The following is a 15,386-nucleotide window of genomic DNA, read 5'->3' on the forward strand; positions in this document are numbered from 1 at the left end:
GATGGTCTTTTGTGACAAACAAGTCACCAATCAGTTCATGCACACAATGATATTTTAAGATATATCTATGCTAGTCAGCAATTAGTATGCATATAATGTTTCTCCGTTGCTCAAGTCAATTAAAGATATTAAGTTTTAATTTTTTTTTACTTATAAAATGCTAAAGGAATATTCCTAAAAAATGGTTGGAGCCATATCAATCACGTATTGTACTCACTGCCATCATCTCTATTCACATGCAATGCAATAGGTGGACACAGCTTGTTTTCCTCGATTCCCCTCACAAAGGAGTCTTCAAGATCTCCACACGTGAAACGTCGTCGTGAAACGCGCACATCTCCCACCGTTGGCGTGCCGCCGCCGCCGCCCACCTAACATGACAGTGGCATGAACGAGAGGCTTCCCCGCAGGCGCACCCTCCTACACATCACCCCAAGCTGCTCTTCAATCGATCTCATCCCAGTCAAAAGATGAGGCGACTCTCCTTGGATCTCTACACCCTCTTTTACTGCTGCATTCATCGCCCCCCTCTTAGGATCCACCAAAGCTCCTCGATCTCATCTCCCCATGCCGTCTATATATACATTTGATCAGTTCTTTTTGGAAGGACAAGAAGATACGATGTGGTGCAGCAGAGAGCGGCTTCTAGTGCTCGTGGTGCTCGGCTTATGGGCGACGTGCTCGCACGTAGCGGAGGGCGGCACCAAGTTGCCTTTGAATGGCCTGGTGCTCCATTACTACAGTAAGAATACGCAGTGCACCAAGGCAGAGAAGCTGATAACGAGAGCGGTTCGCAAGGCGTGGGTGAACGACCGGTCCATTACTCCCGCTCTCCTCCGCGTCGTCTACTCCGACTGCTTCATTAAGGTACCCACTCTGCAGCTCGACTTCCTTCTTCTGCATGCGATCCAACGCGATGCCTTTTGTTGCAGGGTTGTGACGCTTCGATTCTATTGGATGGGAAGGGATCGGAGAAGGAGGCACCACAGAACGCGGGATTGAGGGGGTTTGACGTCATCGACGCGATCAAGCACAAGTTGGAGTCCAAATGCCCCGGCGTTGTGTCGTGCGCCGACATACTCCACCTCGCCACCAGGGATGCAGTGGCATTGGTATATATACCGTCTACCATAGACACGTATATATATATATATATGGGGTTAATTTAATGGATACGATATATTTATATGGTGAATGTTGCACCCTGTTCTAAGCTTTGGCTGTTGCAGGCAGGAGGATGGAAGTACCCAGTCTTCACCGGAAGAAGGGACGGGTATGAATCGGATGCGAAGATGGTTGACCTGCCACCACCCTCCATCTCTTGGGATGATGCCCTCTCATATTTCAAGTCTCGCGGTCTCGATGTGCTCGATCTTGGGACTCTCCTAGGTTCGATGGTTGATCTGCCACCACCCTTTTCTTCTTCTTCTTCTTCTTCTTGTTGGTCGTCCAAACTTCTCTATTTGCAGGTGCTCACACCATGGGAGTGACTCACTGCCGGTACGTCCACGACAGGATCTACAACTTCAACGACACAGGACTGCCCGACGACCAGATGGACTGCAGGTTCGCAAGACAACTATCGAAGACGTGCCCATACAGGTACGCACCGGACCAATCCGATCCGACCGTGTTCCTAAACCCACACTCCGGCGGCAACTTCACCTTCGAGAGCTCCTACTACTCCCGGGTGCTCGACAACCAAGCCGTGCTCGGGATAGATCAGCAGTTCCTCGCATCCAAGGATGGCGTGCGCATCGCCAGCGAGTTCGCTTACGAGTTCGACGACTTCAGCCGCTACTTCGCCCTGGCCATCAGCCGGATGGGCAGCATCGGGGTGTTGACCGGAAGTAAGGGGGAGATAAGGCGTAACTGCAGGTTCACGAATGCTCATTACCCGAAGTCCAAGTGAAGAACCATTTTTGAGACCACCTGTAACTTTAGATCGATGCAGATTGCTGCCACCATTTCTGCCAAGCTTGGGAGCTGTAGTAGCTCGCTCACCAAGTGTTTGAATAAAGCTGGAGATTAAAGTTGTGTGTTGGAAGTTTATTTTGGTCCATTAGCAACAAAACATAATCTATCTCGTAATAAACCGATAGAAAGGGAATTAGAAACAGAGAGTTCGGATCTCGTCTTTCTCACTTATCATTTACAAAAAAGAAAAAAAAAGGAGAAATTTATCTATAAATATATATAATTCTAAAGCCATTTTTCAGTTTAATTTCAGCACTCTATATATTGTTTAATAAGTTAGTTTCAAATACCATGTGTGCATAAGTTCATATAAAATAGAAAATTGTCTGCAATATACATCCAAAATTAACCGATTCAACAGTAAATTTCTATTTGTACCCTTCCAGTAAACAATAACTGAGAAATTAATAATTTTCCATTAATATGATTTAACTGAAAAGGATAAATGAAAATAAAAAAAAATTCCTTGTGTAATTTTTATTACAACCTCATGTTAGAGCTAATCGCGGTTCCGAAAACACGGGTTCTAGGGAAAATGAAATAGAAACCGGGCCGATTTCATATGGTTCTGCCTCATGTCTGAGATGTTGTTGTGATTGCAAAGGAACCATATCATCATCCCCTTCGCTGGCTGGATTCTGGCAAGTCCTCATCATGAGAGCACTACACTTGGTCAGCCATGACCCAAAAGCTACGAGTCTTCATCATGTAGTTGATTGAAATGCCTTGCCTTTCTACTGCCCAAATTAATCCAAACATTAGGTAGAGAAGCACTATATACTACCAGGTAAGATAAAAGAAGCACTGGTTTTATGTGGTGTCATAATGGAGGAGGATGATGATGATGATACAAGTGCCATGATCAAGAGGAATCTACAACCAATGATGTTACATACCTTTAGAACAGGATGGAATGCACTACATACACATGAACTGCAAAGTTCACACACTCCAGTGGAAGTGATGAACCTAAAAGAAGAAAAAAAGATGCATTAGTTTGATTAGTGTTTGACAGTGTCATCACCATCTGTTTCTTTTTCCAAAAGCATCTGCCTTTCTTTTGTTGACGACCTATGTCTAGTTTATTAGTCCACAAAGTTTCCTTCTCAGGAAAAATAAATAATAACAGCAGTAGTAGGATTCAGATTCAGATTCAGATTCAGAAAAAAGATCATTTATGTAAGATCAAGAGAATTTTAGTATAATCTACACTGACAAAGGTATTTGATTCAAGAATGTTGAAGACCAAAACAACATAACCTTTTCTTTGTACTTCGAAAAAGTTGAGTACCCAGCAAAGCTAATGCTGCATGTAAGATAAGCTCAGACATAAATTACCTCGTATTAGAGAATGATGAACCCTGGACTTTGCATAAATCTTATGTTTCCAATAATGCTGAGATAAATGCCAAAACTGATCTGAGTCTCAAAACTTTGTTTTGGAGAGAAAAGGTGGCTGACAAAATAGGGATCTTACAAAAGTTTATTATATGCCTCAAAAGGTATGCTTTGTTAATCTAGTTGACAAGGAAATGAAAATGAAACGCCGCGGTTAGTACATAAGGCAATCAGGAGTTCAGGACAATGTAATGCCGTACTCTGATGAGGATTATCAGTTAAAACAAGGTGATCAGCACCTAATGATGTGTCATGTCAATGAACTAATCCTTTTGCAAAGATATTCCAGAGACAGACATACTGATGATTCAAGAACAGTAACAATGAGTATGATGAACCTACGATAGTTAATAACTTCCCTGGAAACTAAACAGGCCATTTGGATGAGGGATCCACCCTTCTTTGTCAAGATTCATGCTTCCTTTATCTTGAGTAGCTTATAAGCAAACATCCTATATTTTGCCTTGTGTTCTCCTCTAAGGCATCCAGATGAACACCTCAGGTTGCTTCCTAACCTGCAACGCAAATGAAAAATAAAAGAATTATAGGTATGAGAGGTGATTTCTGTGACTAAAACTCTTGATAATGTTTCAGATGATACAATTGATGGTTGATCAAAGAGAGGCCATTTTATTTGGTTAGGTTGGTCCAGCACACTGATCCTATGTTGTTCTTCTTTTTCTTCAGGAGTTCGTCTACAGGTGTGCAACTTATACAACTTGTCATATTAAAGTTTTCCAGAGTTTGTCCACACCGTGTTCATGTCATATTAAAGATATACAAGACCTGAAAACCCACCAATGATTGCAGGCAAAGTATTATAATGGGCATTCAGATGAGTCACCACATGCTCCAAATACAAGGGAAGGATCTAAAACACCTTGGCTTTGAATCTTTGGACCAACTTGACATAGTAAACTTCTATAGGACTCCACTGACATTTATTTGCCTAGTGTCTCAATTCTACTGAAAAAAGGGAAGCAACCTCAACAGTTTCTCAAGTGCCTATAGCTGTCTTCAGAAGGCTTTCTATTGAAGTAAAGTTGGTTTGGGGCCATGAAGTGATTGTTCTCTTCCTCATCAATCCAAAAGAGTGTTATAGAACAACCTGCACTTAGAAAAAGTTGAAAGAGAGACAGAGGTCAAAAGGACCTTAATCCATGCAAGGAAGAACCAGATGCCAAGCACATTGAATGAGAAAAACCAAGCCAGCCTTGCATATATATACATATATATATAGTTCCTTGGCAGAAGAGCAGTTTCTCTATGGTGAAGTGATATTCCAAGCTCAAGCCATATCTCCATCTTCTTCTGCAGCCGAATGATTTTGCTAGTGAAGTAGTTCCTGGAGTGTGCCAAGGTAGAAATGTAAACCTTCCTATATTGATCTACAGTTCTTACTAGAATGGAAACTACATCAAGTTAATTTTCTTTTTTACAAAAATTTCCGAAGATATAGTTCAGTTGATGAGTGAAACTTCAATTGCAGTTCTATAATATCTGCAAATCTACTCAGTGCATGGGTTGAATTAATTGGACTTGACAGTTAACTGTCATAATGGCTGTAAACCATCAGATTTTTATAAGGAGGATGTGAATAGGAAGAAAATTTATTTTCTGATTGGCCTTAAAGTTTGTTTAAAACTGTCAACATTATGTAGTAATCAAGTTTTTTTAGTGTCATCTATCATTCAACTTCAAGGGTTTCTTCATCTAATTTCAGGAGTAGTACATTAACTAGAATTCTATAAGCTACACATTACTGTGCAAAAATGGTTCTCATCAGACTAAAATTTCTTTTCTCCAGAGGCAATGCTTTCGTAGTGGCAGTAGAAATTTAAAAGACTATAACAGGAAAGAAACAATTCAGTTATTGTCTGCATAATGGAATAAATAATGAAACAGCCAAATACTACGAGGTGAATTACATTCATAATCTTAATCAAGGACTGCTTGTGATTGTAAACCTATAACTTCTCAATGTTTTCCTTTGAAGTTTAGTAATAAACAAATTATGGTCGTACACTCTTTGAAAGTCTGAACAAGACAATAATTGAAACTTAAAGTTTCCTTTACCCTTTTTCAGAGACTTTGATTTGGAAAGTTACAAGTCTGAAATTGTATTTCTCCATTATCTGTTCTAAGAGGGAACAATTTTTAAAGGGAAAAAGGAGCATTCCAGCTTTGCGTTCTCCTCATTTTAGATGAAGCTCTTTTGATTAACTTGCATGGTGCAGAAAGTGTCTTAGGAAAAGCCCATAAGAACAAGTAAAAAAAAAGGTGAAGATCTATGAAATTTTAGTACAATACATAGTTTGCCAACAGGATGCTAAGGCCAGACAGATGTTCCGTAATGCAATTGATTACAGTACCATAAGAATAAGAAATCTTTCTTCCAGAAAAAGAAAAACTGCTTGATTGGGAGAGGAAAAAAAACTACAAATATGATTCACTTTTGATTTTTCTTTAAGCAATCAAGAAGACTATCATACTAATATAAACTTTCTTTGCGGCCAGTTTTAGTGTTCTTTGCAGGTTGGAGAAAAAAAAAGTTCTAATTATTAATAATATTATCTGAAGATATTGAATAGTGCTATCACCCTAAACATCTAAAAGTTTGCATGTCGCATGCATTTCAGGTATTTCTATGGTCGGACTCGAAATAACAAAGAGATGGGCAAGAAATCAAGTTGGTTTTCTGTTATAAAAAGAGCATTCACTTCAAGCTCCAGGGATAAATTTGTTGATGCAAGAGTTCAGATCCAAGTAAGTTGAACTTAAGGTTTCCTCAGCCAGAATGTCTGGAAGAATTAACTACCTTAATGACTGTTCCGGGAGTTCCACATCTATAAGAGACCCAATAATTGACAATTTGACATGAAGCTGATTATCCATCTCTTGCATGTGATATCCAATACTTGGCAGCCCAAAGATTGCTTCAAGGACAACAAGATTGTAGAGAAATTTCAATCCAACAATTACCAAAACAATATCATGCATTAACAATATGGAACTCTGTTACATCTCTTGGTAACACAAGATAGATAAAGAATGAGGCAGAACTTCAAAAATATATGATATAGGTGAACAGGTATATTCCAATGGATGTTAGATTAATAATTCTATCTGCTGCACGAGGTATTCTGCTGCCATTTTTGCTATACTACTGGATTGCAAGGAAATTCTATTCAATCCACCACAGCGAGCAAATATATTCGTTAATCTTGTTTGATCTCTCAATCATGAAAGTTCATGGTAATGAACTTGATAATACATCTAAAGAAGTCTTTATCAATGTAGGGTTCAGATAAGAAACTCACAAGGGAGAAGAAAAGGTGGCCTTTTGGAAAATCCAAGCATGGTGAAACCAATTCCTTCATTCCCCTGCAGAGAGAACCAAGCAGCATCGAGAAGATCTTGGAAGATGCTGAGAGTGAGCAGCAGCAGCAGGACGGAGTGCACTCAAGGCCCTCCAAGAAGGTTCAACAATCTATACCAGCTGCAAGAAAACAAACAATGATCCCAAACTACGCTCATATTTCAGCAATCAAGATTCAAGCAGCCTATAGAGGTCATCAGGTAAGCTCATCATAGCATTTAATTAACATTAGAACGTAGATGTAGAAGAAATCAAGCAAAAAGTAGTATTTCTCTGCTGTAAAAAATGAGAGTATGATCATAAGAACTCATGTCATTCGTTATAGCATCCAAATTCCATTTGCATGTACGAATTTAAACAACAAGCTTATTGACCAAGTCTAGGCATATAACCTCGTGTGAGCTTAAGAGAAGATAGCAACACATTCCCTTCCATGAAGCAGGCTCGGCGGAGCTACCACACACTGAAGGGGCTAATGAGACTTCAAAGAGCCATGAGAGGGCAGAATGTGAAGCGCCAGACGATGAACACAATGAGATGCATGCAGATGCTTGTTCGAATACAGCTGCAGATACGAGCTAATAGGCTGCAGATGATGGAGAGCAGAAGTCTTCAACTCCACAAGACTTCACCAAAGTGTGAGAAGGACACGGAGAGCAACTTCGGCAAGTGGAGTGCTGCTCACCAAGTGAGAAATCACCATGAGTAGGTAATCTAGAAGCAGAGTCTGCTGACTTTGTGTGTGGGTGTCTTGCAGACTGAAGAAGAAGCCCGTGAAGAATGGGATCATAGCGTTCTCACAAGAGAGGCTCTGGAAGCAAGGATGCGGAACAAGGTGGAGGCAGTCATCAAGAGGGAGAGGGCATTGGCCTATGCTTACACCCACCAGGTACTCTTCCCTCGCTGGAGTCACAAACTTCCTACTATAACACATTGCTTGCAATAATCCATCAACGTAATCATCAATTTTGGTTCTAATATGCGGAGTTCTAGTAATTCACCATCCCCACAAGGCAATTTTGTTACCTGACAAAGATCATGCAAATTGAAGCTTTGCTTGTTTCTAATTGATCTAAGAGCTCATAATGAATTGTGGCAGCGTCCAGATTGCATGCAACATCAACAGTAATAACAGGTTAGAATCACAGCTCTGACCTCTTTACGGGACTCTTCGCGCAGCTACTGAAGGTGACGCCCAGGTCGGCCGAGGCCATGCTGACCGGCCTCCGCTCCGGCAGCGCACCCTGGTGGTGGACATGGCTCGAGAGCCAACACCCCTCCTCCGACAACCCCGAACCGGCGCCGCCTGTCCGAGCGCCGCGTCCTCAAACGCCGCGCTCGCCGGCCGCCATACGTCCCAGAGCCACACCCGGCCCCCGCCGGCCGCACCGCGGCCACTACACGCGCCTGAGGCCCGCGGACGCCGACGACGCCAGCCTCACGAGCTGCCCGACCTTCGCCGTGCCCAACTACATGGCGCCCACCGCCTCGGCCAAGGCCAAGGTGAGGAACGACCGCGCGTTCGTGTCTGTGCAGGAGCCGAAGAAGAAGCGGTTCTCGTTCGGGTTGGGTCAGAGCATAGGCTCCCTGTTTGCCGGCAAGGAAACCATTAGCGGTGGCGGGTGTTGTGGATCAAAGAGCACGGGAAGACAAGGGAGGCACAGGTCCACGCAGTCTGTGGGCGGCATGAGCGTGGACTCCATTGTGTCGCTGCCTGTGGGAGCTGTTGCCGGCAGGAGGAGCAGCTTCATATAGTTTTGCTGGTTGGGAGTTACGTGATTCCTTCCTTCTGTTCTTGTTGTGATTTCCTACTGCCTTGTTCATGTTTCTGGTGTTCATCTCCTTATCATTTATGTTGCCTTGTTGCTTGTTTGGGATTGTTTTGTAGTTCTGGTCTTGATTAATCTTCTCAACAAAACAACAAAAACATCTTTTGTTTATGACAGCATGTTTTTGGATTAGAATTTAGATCTTGATGAATTTTCTCAAAAAAAAATGAAAAAAAAGGAGAAAAAGATCCACTGATTTGATCTTGTCTTTACATATAAGGTGTTGTGGATACATGCCTTTCAAGTTATAGCAGATAAGAGATAGGAAACCAAAACAATAGACATCAACTGATCCATAAACAATCGATCACATTTAAACTTATGAATCCTGGTTTCAAGTAGTCTAAGCACTTTGGAAATCACTTTACATACTAGTGAGTATCAGCATCAGGATTAAGCACTTGACATACAACAAGTTAAGACTGCAAAAGCTGAGGAAAGTCTCGTTGTTGCCTATATACAGAAGCAAAAAAAAAACAGTGTCATGCTTCCGACACTTGATTCTCATTAGTCTGAATCACTGATTCTTGTGGCAGCCCTTTCGGTTCGTTGGTATCGGATGGTTGGGATTCATGCTTTGCAGCTGCTTGCACGACACGATCGCGCACAGCGGTTGATGAGGGCGATGTCGGTAGGCCAAACTTGTTCGGCTCTAGTCTTGTGGCTGCCCATGAGAATGCTTGAGCTCCGAGTCGCACTGGAGACAGCAACAACCTGAAATAAAAAGCATACAGGACTTCAAGTTACACTGTCTAGATTGAAACAACAACCAGTTTGGATAACTATCTATGTTCAACTGTTGATTAAGTCAAGCATTAGAAACCATGTAATGCTCACAATACTTGTACTTTATTGTTTGGTAAGGTAACAAAGGCAAGCAGCATGGAGTAAATGAGAATAGGCCTACATCGTACTTAAGCACTGGAGAACAGAAATCTCAAAAAAATGGTTTGGTTAATTGTCAGACTAAACTCTCATAAAGGAAAGAGAGAAAGTATGCGTAGTATAGCATTCTTCATTGATAGACAAATTTGTTTCCTGTCTATCATTTTCTAAGTTAGATTGATATTTTTCATTTGAATTTCATGAATTATCTGCCAGTCCTGATTAGGTTAAAAAAAATAGTGTTCATATTTTTGCGCCCAATTTTTCTTGATGGTAACTAAGAATTAGGGTTAGCATGTATTGAGATATATCAGGCAAGCGACAACATTAAGTTTACCCAACATCTTTCTTCAAATCCTTAGAATCATCATATGAAGCCACCCTTCGATAGAGACTCTACAAAATAAGTAGAAATGACATATGTTAGTGGATAACCAGTGGTTGCGTAATGGTGGGTAATCATAAAGGCATGCAAGAGAATCATGCAAACCTAAATAAGAGGGGCATAATAAGTATAAAAATGTTGAAGGGAACAAAAAATTAACAAGAATTAAAGACCAGGAATATAAATAATCCTGTCACTTTAAGGCTTCCAATATTTTAACAAAACAAGTCATAATTCTGCAAAGGTAATCCTACAACCAACTATGTTCATTGAACAATAAAAAAGTGTACCGTAAAGAGTGCTCCAACACATCAACTTCATTTTGTTATCATGCTTTAAATGGCCCATTTTAGCCTCATTAGATAAATGTTTCAGTGATAAGAAGTAACTTGAACAAGAAGGCACAAAGACATGAAGAAGCAAGATATATTACATTAATTATATTAGCTGTCTAGCATTTCTAGTTTTGGCATTCAGCATATCTGCATGCTCCTAAAGCTATTGTTCTATGGTGGATATGGCATAAATCCGAATCAACCTGCTTCTGGTAATATCATTAGTAACTGTTTTTATTAAATGATTTCCATTTTGGTGTATCTTCAATTCTATAATTTATATCCAAGAATAAGTCCACAAGCAACATATTGAACAACAAGAATGGTCCTTTGGCAGACACACAACACCAATATATAATTGAATCCTATTATAGTTAGCAGTGGATGTGGTTGCCAGAAATTATCATCTATCAGAACGGGTATAGAGTTCATATTGCAAATTATTGCAGAAGCGTGAAACCCATTTACAGAAGATGTGGCTAGCAGTGGATGTGGTTGCCAGAAAGTATCATCTACCAGAACGGGTATAAAGTTCCTATTGAAAATTATTGCATAAGTGTGAAACCCATTTACAGAAGAATGGTACCTGCCCAAGGCCAATAATACCAATAACTTGCAGTGTCTTCTCCCACTCTGCAACCAAAGTACAAATTAGTTGGAAACATGCTGAAAATGAGAGGTTTTGGTGCCATAATGATTATTTCATATTTAGTATTCCGAAGGAGTGTGATCTTGATAAGAAATCATTAGCCTAACTAGACTACTTTTTCCAATCCTCTGTCTTTTAAGATATGGTTGTATGCACTGACAGATCAACAAGCAAAGATTTTACTCTTGATATATTTGCTCATATAAAATCACAATACTGTCTCAACAACATTACTCACATTAAAGTACTTCTTATGACAAAAAAGAAGTACAAATATGTATACAATCAGTGACTGTAACTTATTGTTAACAGCTACTGAATGAATGCACTTTAATAGGATGGAAAAGTTTGCGATTGTGAAGGAAATTCAAAGATTGTAGTTATTAGGCTTGAACTTACAAGGAGTTATGAAGTGAATTAAGTAGGCTATTGTTTTAATGACAATAAGTGTGGTTGTTTATCTGATATGATAGTAGAAAATGTGTCTATCTCTTGCTTAGTCCAGCTTGGTTTGTCCATAGCTCATGTTAAAGCTATCTCCGGGATCAGAAAGCAAAGTGGTTATCACAAATTACCTTTTATCTCATTCTAAATGATGCTTACCTAGCAGAGCGTAGATGGCTGCAGAAATGCCCTGGCCATATACGCACAAAAAAGAAATCAGTAATCTAATTAAGTGGTCCAAAACTAAAGCATTTAATTTGAAAGTAAAATTGTCTGATGGAGCATGTTGAATACATATTAAATAAATTGACTCAAAATCGATCATGCAAAATTGGTACTAGAACAGCTAGGAATTTGGAAGGCTTAATCGTTAAAAGGAGAGGTATCAACCATCTTACCACGACATATCCAATAACAAGTGTTGGGGTAGGCTTAATATCTTCAATGATTGCCTCAGCTTCCTGCACACATTCTAAATGAAATGTGTGAGTACATGCAGAAACTAAGTTTTCATCAAAGCTATCTCCATGATTATGAATGATGCCACATTTATAATTATTTCGGGAAAAAGAACTTTTGTCTAACATTTGTTGATAAAAAGGGAATTCATCCACCAATATTAATAAGTAGGATCATTAATTTTAACTCAAGCCATAAGATACAGATTTTTAAAGAACTAAAATTCTGATTCTTTGGAAAGTTTTCAGAACGAAAGAGTTAAGAAAGATCCAGATTTAGTGAAGTGCAAAGATGAATAATGATGCAAGTCCTAATGAATTTTGTCATACCTCATTCAGTAATGTCAATGCGGTCTCGGGTTTTAGCTCTTTAATGCGGAGACCATTCTTGACCCAAGATTGGAAGCCACCTTGAACCAAGTAAGGATTCTATTTCCAGGTGTGTCAGTTACACAAGGTCATTGCATTAGATTGTAATCACTGGACAATGAAAACACTTTTGAGACAAATTGTTTAGTGCTTGCCTTTACACCAAGTTTCTTCAAGGATCTAGCAATGGCTTTAGAATGACCACCATTAGCATCCATAACAATGACCTTTGCCTCATTCTACACATTTGAGGAAAACAAGAACCACACTGAATACCTATGACGTAGAAAGGAAAATTTGATGTTGTAACTACTTGTCACTAAAAGGTACAGTACTTTTATAATTTTCAAGCTGCGGATGACAGCTGCAATTAAAGAATAATCGACTTCTCTCCCACCCCGTAGCAGTTTCCTTACTGAACCATCAATCTGAGAAAGAAGTAAAATCATACTATAACAATGAGTGAAGCTTTAATTGCCCTTAAAGAAAAATGAAAAGAAATAACTGCCAACATACCTCAGGAAGGACCACACTTGCATATTTAGATCTGGCACCTCTTCGCAAATCAGGAACACCATCTCGCTCCCTTAGATCCTACATGAACCATATAACTGTAACCAGGCATACATTCGCTATATACTCTACATTATTCCTTCTATACCTCACACAAAATCAAAAGTTCCATATACCTCTGAATCATTGTGTCTGAAAAAGGTTTTACAGATTTTGATCCATGGAGAGAAATTTACGGCACTTTCTATCATGGGGAAAATAAAATAAAAAATAACAAGAAGCATTGTAGAATCCAGTATACAACAACTAACATAGACTGCTTAAGTCTAGCAGGAACAACAGAAGAAAAGAAAAGGCTTGTGAAATTTACAGTCTCTTGCCTCAGGCCGGACATCAATAAGTACAGCATCCCGTTCATCTTTCAGAAGCATAAAAGTTGTTTCAGGAGTCAAATCACCAGAGTATCCACCGTATTTGGAAAACCAGTAAGATGTTCTGCAGATAAATTGGAGATAAATTTTTTAACTGATCAAGAATTATATGAGATCCATGGAAGGAAAACGATAAAAAGAAATTTTGCAGTTACCCTATAGCAGCCGAGCTGCCAAAGAAAAGTACAAACTGGACAATTGGATCAGTAGGATCCAAACCAAGAATTTTCTCGAACCCTTCAATAATGGCATACACCTGCATCATGGCATGCAGTGTTCACACTGTTGGACATTATACATGCACACTTATGGAAAGGAATCTGGAAAGTGGTAAAATGTTGATCCACCAGTATACCTTCTGAAAAGCAGCTCCAACCGGCTCTATAATTTGAATAGCTTTCTCCTCAGACAAGTCAAGTGACTCCTTAATATTTGGTGGAAGCAATGACTTTGCTGATCCATAAGAATATACAAGAAATGATGCTGTATTTCCCAAAGAATCCTCCAGCATAACAATTGCTCGCCTCAGAGTGTCAATAGCTAGACCACCTACTCCATGCACATTTTCCTTAAACATACTAGAGAATCCTGTCAATTTACCACCAGCTTGTTCTTTGGAGTTATACACCGAAGAAAGAGAAGTACTGAACACACTTTCGATTGATTGTGTGAAGCTTTCAATTGCATCCGTAAAAGACATCTTAAGTGTGTTGTAAGTGCTCTGCACAGCATCTTCAGCTCTTCCTAGTGATGCATCTACAGATTGATTAATTCCAGTTATAAAATTCTCAACATTTTCTTTAAGATCTGAGAATCCATTATTGGTCACATCAGATGTGTCAGAAAGTGGCATTGGAGTACTTGCTGCAATACCTCTTCCAAGTTCAGTGGGCAAAGTTTCAGGCCCAGGTATATCATCGGCAACTGGATATAAACCATATATTTCACTTTCTGAGTAACAACTGCTATCAGGCAAAGTATCCAAGTAGTCATTTGGAAATCCGTGAACTATATCATCAGATTCATTCCGATAGGGAGAGAGTATGAATGAGTCTAAGGTGCCTGATCCCTGAGGTCTTTCCACAACTAGTGAATGCATATATTTAGTAGCATGTGTTTTGAGTGACTTATCACTAGCATAAGTACCATCTTGGATGTAGAAAAGTAGCTCATCTTTAAAGATGTGCCTATCATCTATAACCTTCCGAAGAGGAAAAAAAGCCTTTACACCTGCATGGAGAGATGCCTGCAGACAAAGTTTCTCAACTTTCAAACCGAAGTGTTTGCTTGTTGCCCGCTACTTTTGGATAGCACAAAAGTTACCAGTTTATAATAGAAATCTTTAGGAGCAAATGGTATCCAATGTAAGTAGAAAATCTTCATTCTCACATTTATGTTCATTGAATCATTTGAGCATATACATGTACATCCAATTTGATTGGTTGCATATAACGTGCACCAAAGCAATTTTAGCAAGTGCTATCAAGCATAAGAAGTATGAACTTTTAATCAGGCATATGAAAAAAGTACTCTTGGTCTACATGGTAAGACAAAAATTTGTGTGTTTAGTGGAATCCACATCAGTGGAAAGGGTATTACCACATTGGAACTGAATGCGATCAGACAAATGCTAATATTCATACGTTGCAGAGACTTGTGAATGTGCATCGATCAATACCACAGTGCGAGGTTAAAATGATCACAAGAGCAGGCAGATTTTACAGATTTCATGAATGCTGTCATCGCCCGAAAAACCTACACATAAAACATTGGACTTAAGGAAGCTTTATGACAGTGGCAAACATCTTTATGCCGTCCCATAATACTTATGGCTTTGATCGACTTATACAACGGATAAAATTGCGATTTTTCTTCATGCGCTCAACGTGTTTGCATCAGAGAAATGTAAAGAAATTTAGCACGGAAAAGAACACCGATCACCTGTGCATGAGAAGAACAAGTAGCTGCAGCCGAGCAAATGGACAGCATCACAGTCAGTCTTCTCTTTCCCTTTCCTTCTCTCTTCCGGTCTGGCCAAATCCCCAAAGGCGCTTCTGTAGCTTTAGAGAATCTGGCTTGGAGCTGCGGCGGGGGGATGGGGGGAGAGGGATGATTTTGTGACGATGCGGCGTCGCGGGATTAGCCAATCGAATGATACGAGATCGACACGGTGGAGAGGCGGATGAGGTGCGTGTCGCGGAGGGCGGATTGGAGGCTCGTGTGGTTCTTGGTGTCCACAGGGCGGTCATCGCGGGTCCCACTCGATCGGCACTGGTGGGTGCGAGGCTCTCGGGTGCCCTTTTTTTTATGGTGCTAGTTTTTTTCCTCATTAAT

General features: G+C 40.1%; 3 protein-coding genes and 1 long non-coding RNA gene across 7 annotated transcripts; 2 read left to right on the top strand and 2 right to left on the bottom strand.

Annotated features, from left to right (window-relative positions):
* The first annotated feature begins 599 nt into the window (after window positions 1-599).
* LOC135589229 (probable peroxidase 61) lies at window positions 600-2,050 on the top strand. Its single transcript, XM_065081514.1, has 4 exons — window positions 600-867; window positions 933-1,112; window positions 1,230-1,389; window positions 1,470-2,050. Exons 1-4 carry the CDS (start codon window positions 622-624, stop codon window positions 1,910-1,912), a joined length of 1,029 nt encoding a protein of 342 aa, XP_064937586.1. The 5' UTR covers window positions 600-621; the 3' UTR covers window positions 1,913-2,050.
* A 373-nt stretch (window positions 2,051-2,423) lies between these two features.
* On the bottom strand, window positions 2,424-4,360 carry LOC135589230 (uncharacterized). 2 transcript variants are annotated; one of them, XR_010476656.1, is made up of 2 exons: window positions 2,874-4,360; window positions 2,424-2,711 (listed from the first exon to the last, which is right to left on the bottom strand). It is a non-coding gene; the product is annotated as an uncharacterized LOC135589230 (long non-coding RNA). The 2 variants fall into 2 exon arrangements; XR_010476657.1 differs by having other exon boundaries at window positions 2,424-2,714.
* Window positions 4,361-4,529: 169 nt separating this feature from the next.
* On the top strand, window positions 4,530-8,509 carry LOC135589231 (protein IQ-DOMAIN 14-like). Its single transcript, XM_065081515.1, has 6 exons — window positions 4,530-4,735; window positions 6,015-6,141; window positions 6,676-6,954; window positions 7,197-7,442; window positions 7,512-7,643; window positions 7,934-8,509. The coding sequence occupies exons 2-6, from the start codon at window positions 6,049-6,051 to the stop codon at window positions 8,507-8,509; spliced, it is 1,326 nt and encodes a 441-aa protein (XP_064937587.1). The 5' UTR covers window positions 4,530-4,735; window positions 6,015-6,048.
* Window positions 8,510-8,872: 363 nt separating this feature from the next.
* On the bottom strand, window positions 8,873-15,211 carry LOC103995713 (uncharacterized). 3 transcript variants are annotated; one of them, XM_018830938.2, is made up of 14 exons: window positions 14,994-15,196; window positions 14,652-14,807; window positions 13,408-14,298; window positions 13,208-13,308; window positions 13,002-13,116; window positions 12,625-12,702; window positions 12,444-12,536; window positions 12,264-12,347; window positions 12,070-12,168; window positions 11,680-11,742; window positions 11,441-11,471; window positions 10,775-10,821; window positions 9,806-9,864; window positions 8,873-9,297 (listed from the first exon to the last, which is right to left on the bottom strand). In XM_018830938.2, the coding sequence occupies exons 2-14, from the start codon at window positions 14,718-14,720 to the stop codon at window positions 9,066-9,068; spliced, it is 1,962 nt and encodes a 653-aa protein (XP_018686483.2). In that variant the 5' UTR covers window positions 14,721-14,807; window positions 14,994-15,196; the 3' UTR covers window positions 8,873-9,065. The 3 variants fall into 3 exon arrangements, with proteins under 3 accessions (XP_018686483.2, XP_009414652.2, XP_064937038.1); XM_009416377.3 differs by lacking the exon at window positions 14,652-14,807 and having other exon boundaries at window positions 14,994-15,206; XM_065080966.1 differs by lacking the exon at window positions 8,873-9,297 and having other exon boundaries at window positions 9,812-9,864; window positions 11,680-11,753; window positions 14,994-15,211.
* Window positions 15,212-15,386: the final 175 nt, after the last annotated feature.

This window comes from Musa acuminata, chromosome BXJ1-8 (genome assembly GCF_036884655.1).
Source record: "Musa acuminata AAA Group cultivar baxijiao chromosome BXJ1-8, Cavendish_Baxijiao_AAA, whole genome shotgun sequence".
Taxonomy (NCBI): Eukaryota; Viridiplantae; Streptophyta; class Magnoliopsida; order Zingiberales; family Musaceae; genus Musa; species Musa acuminata.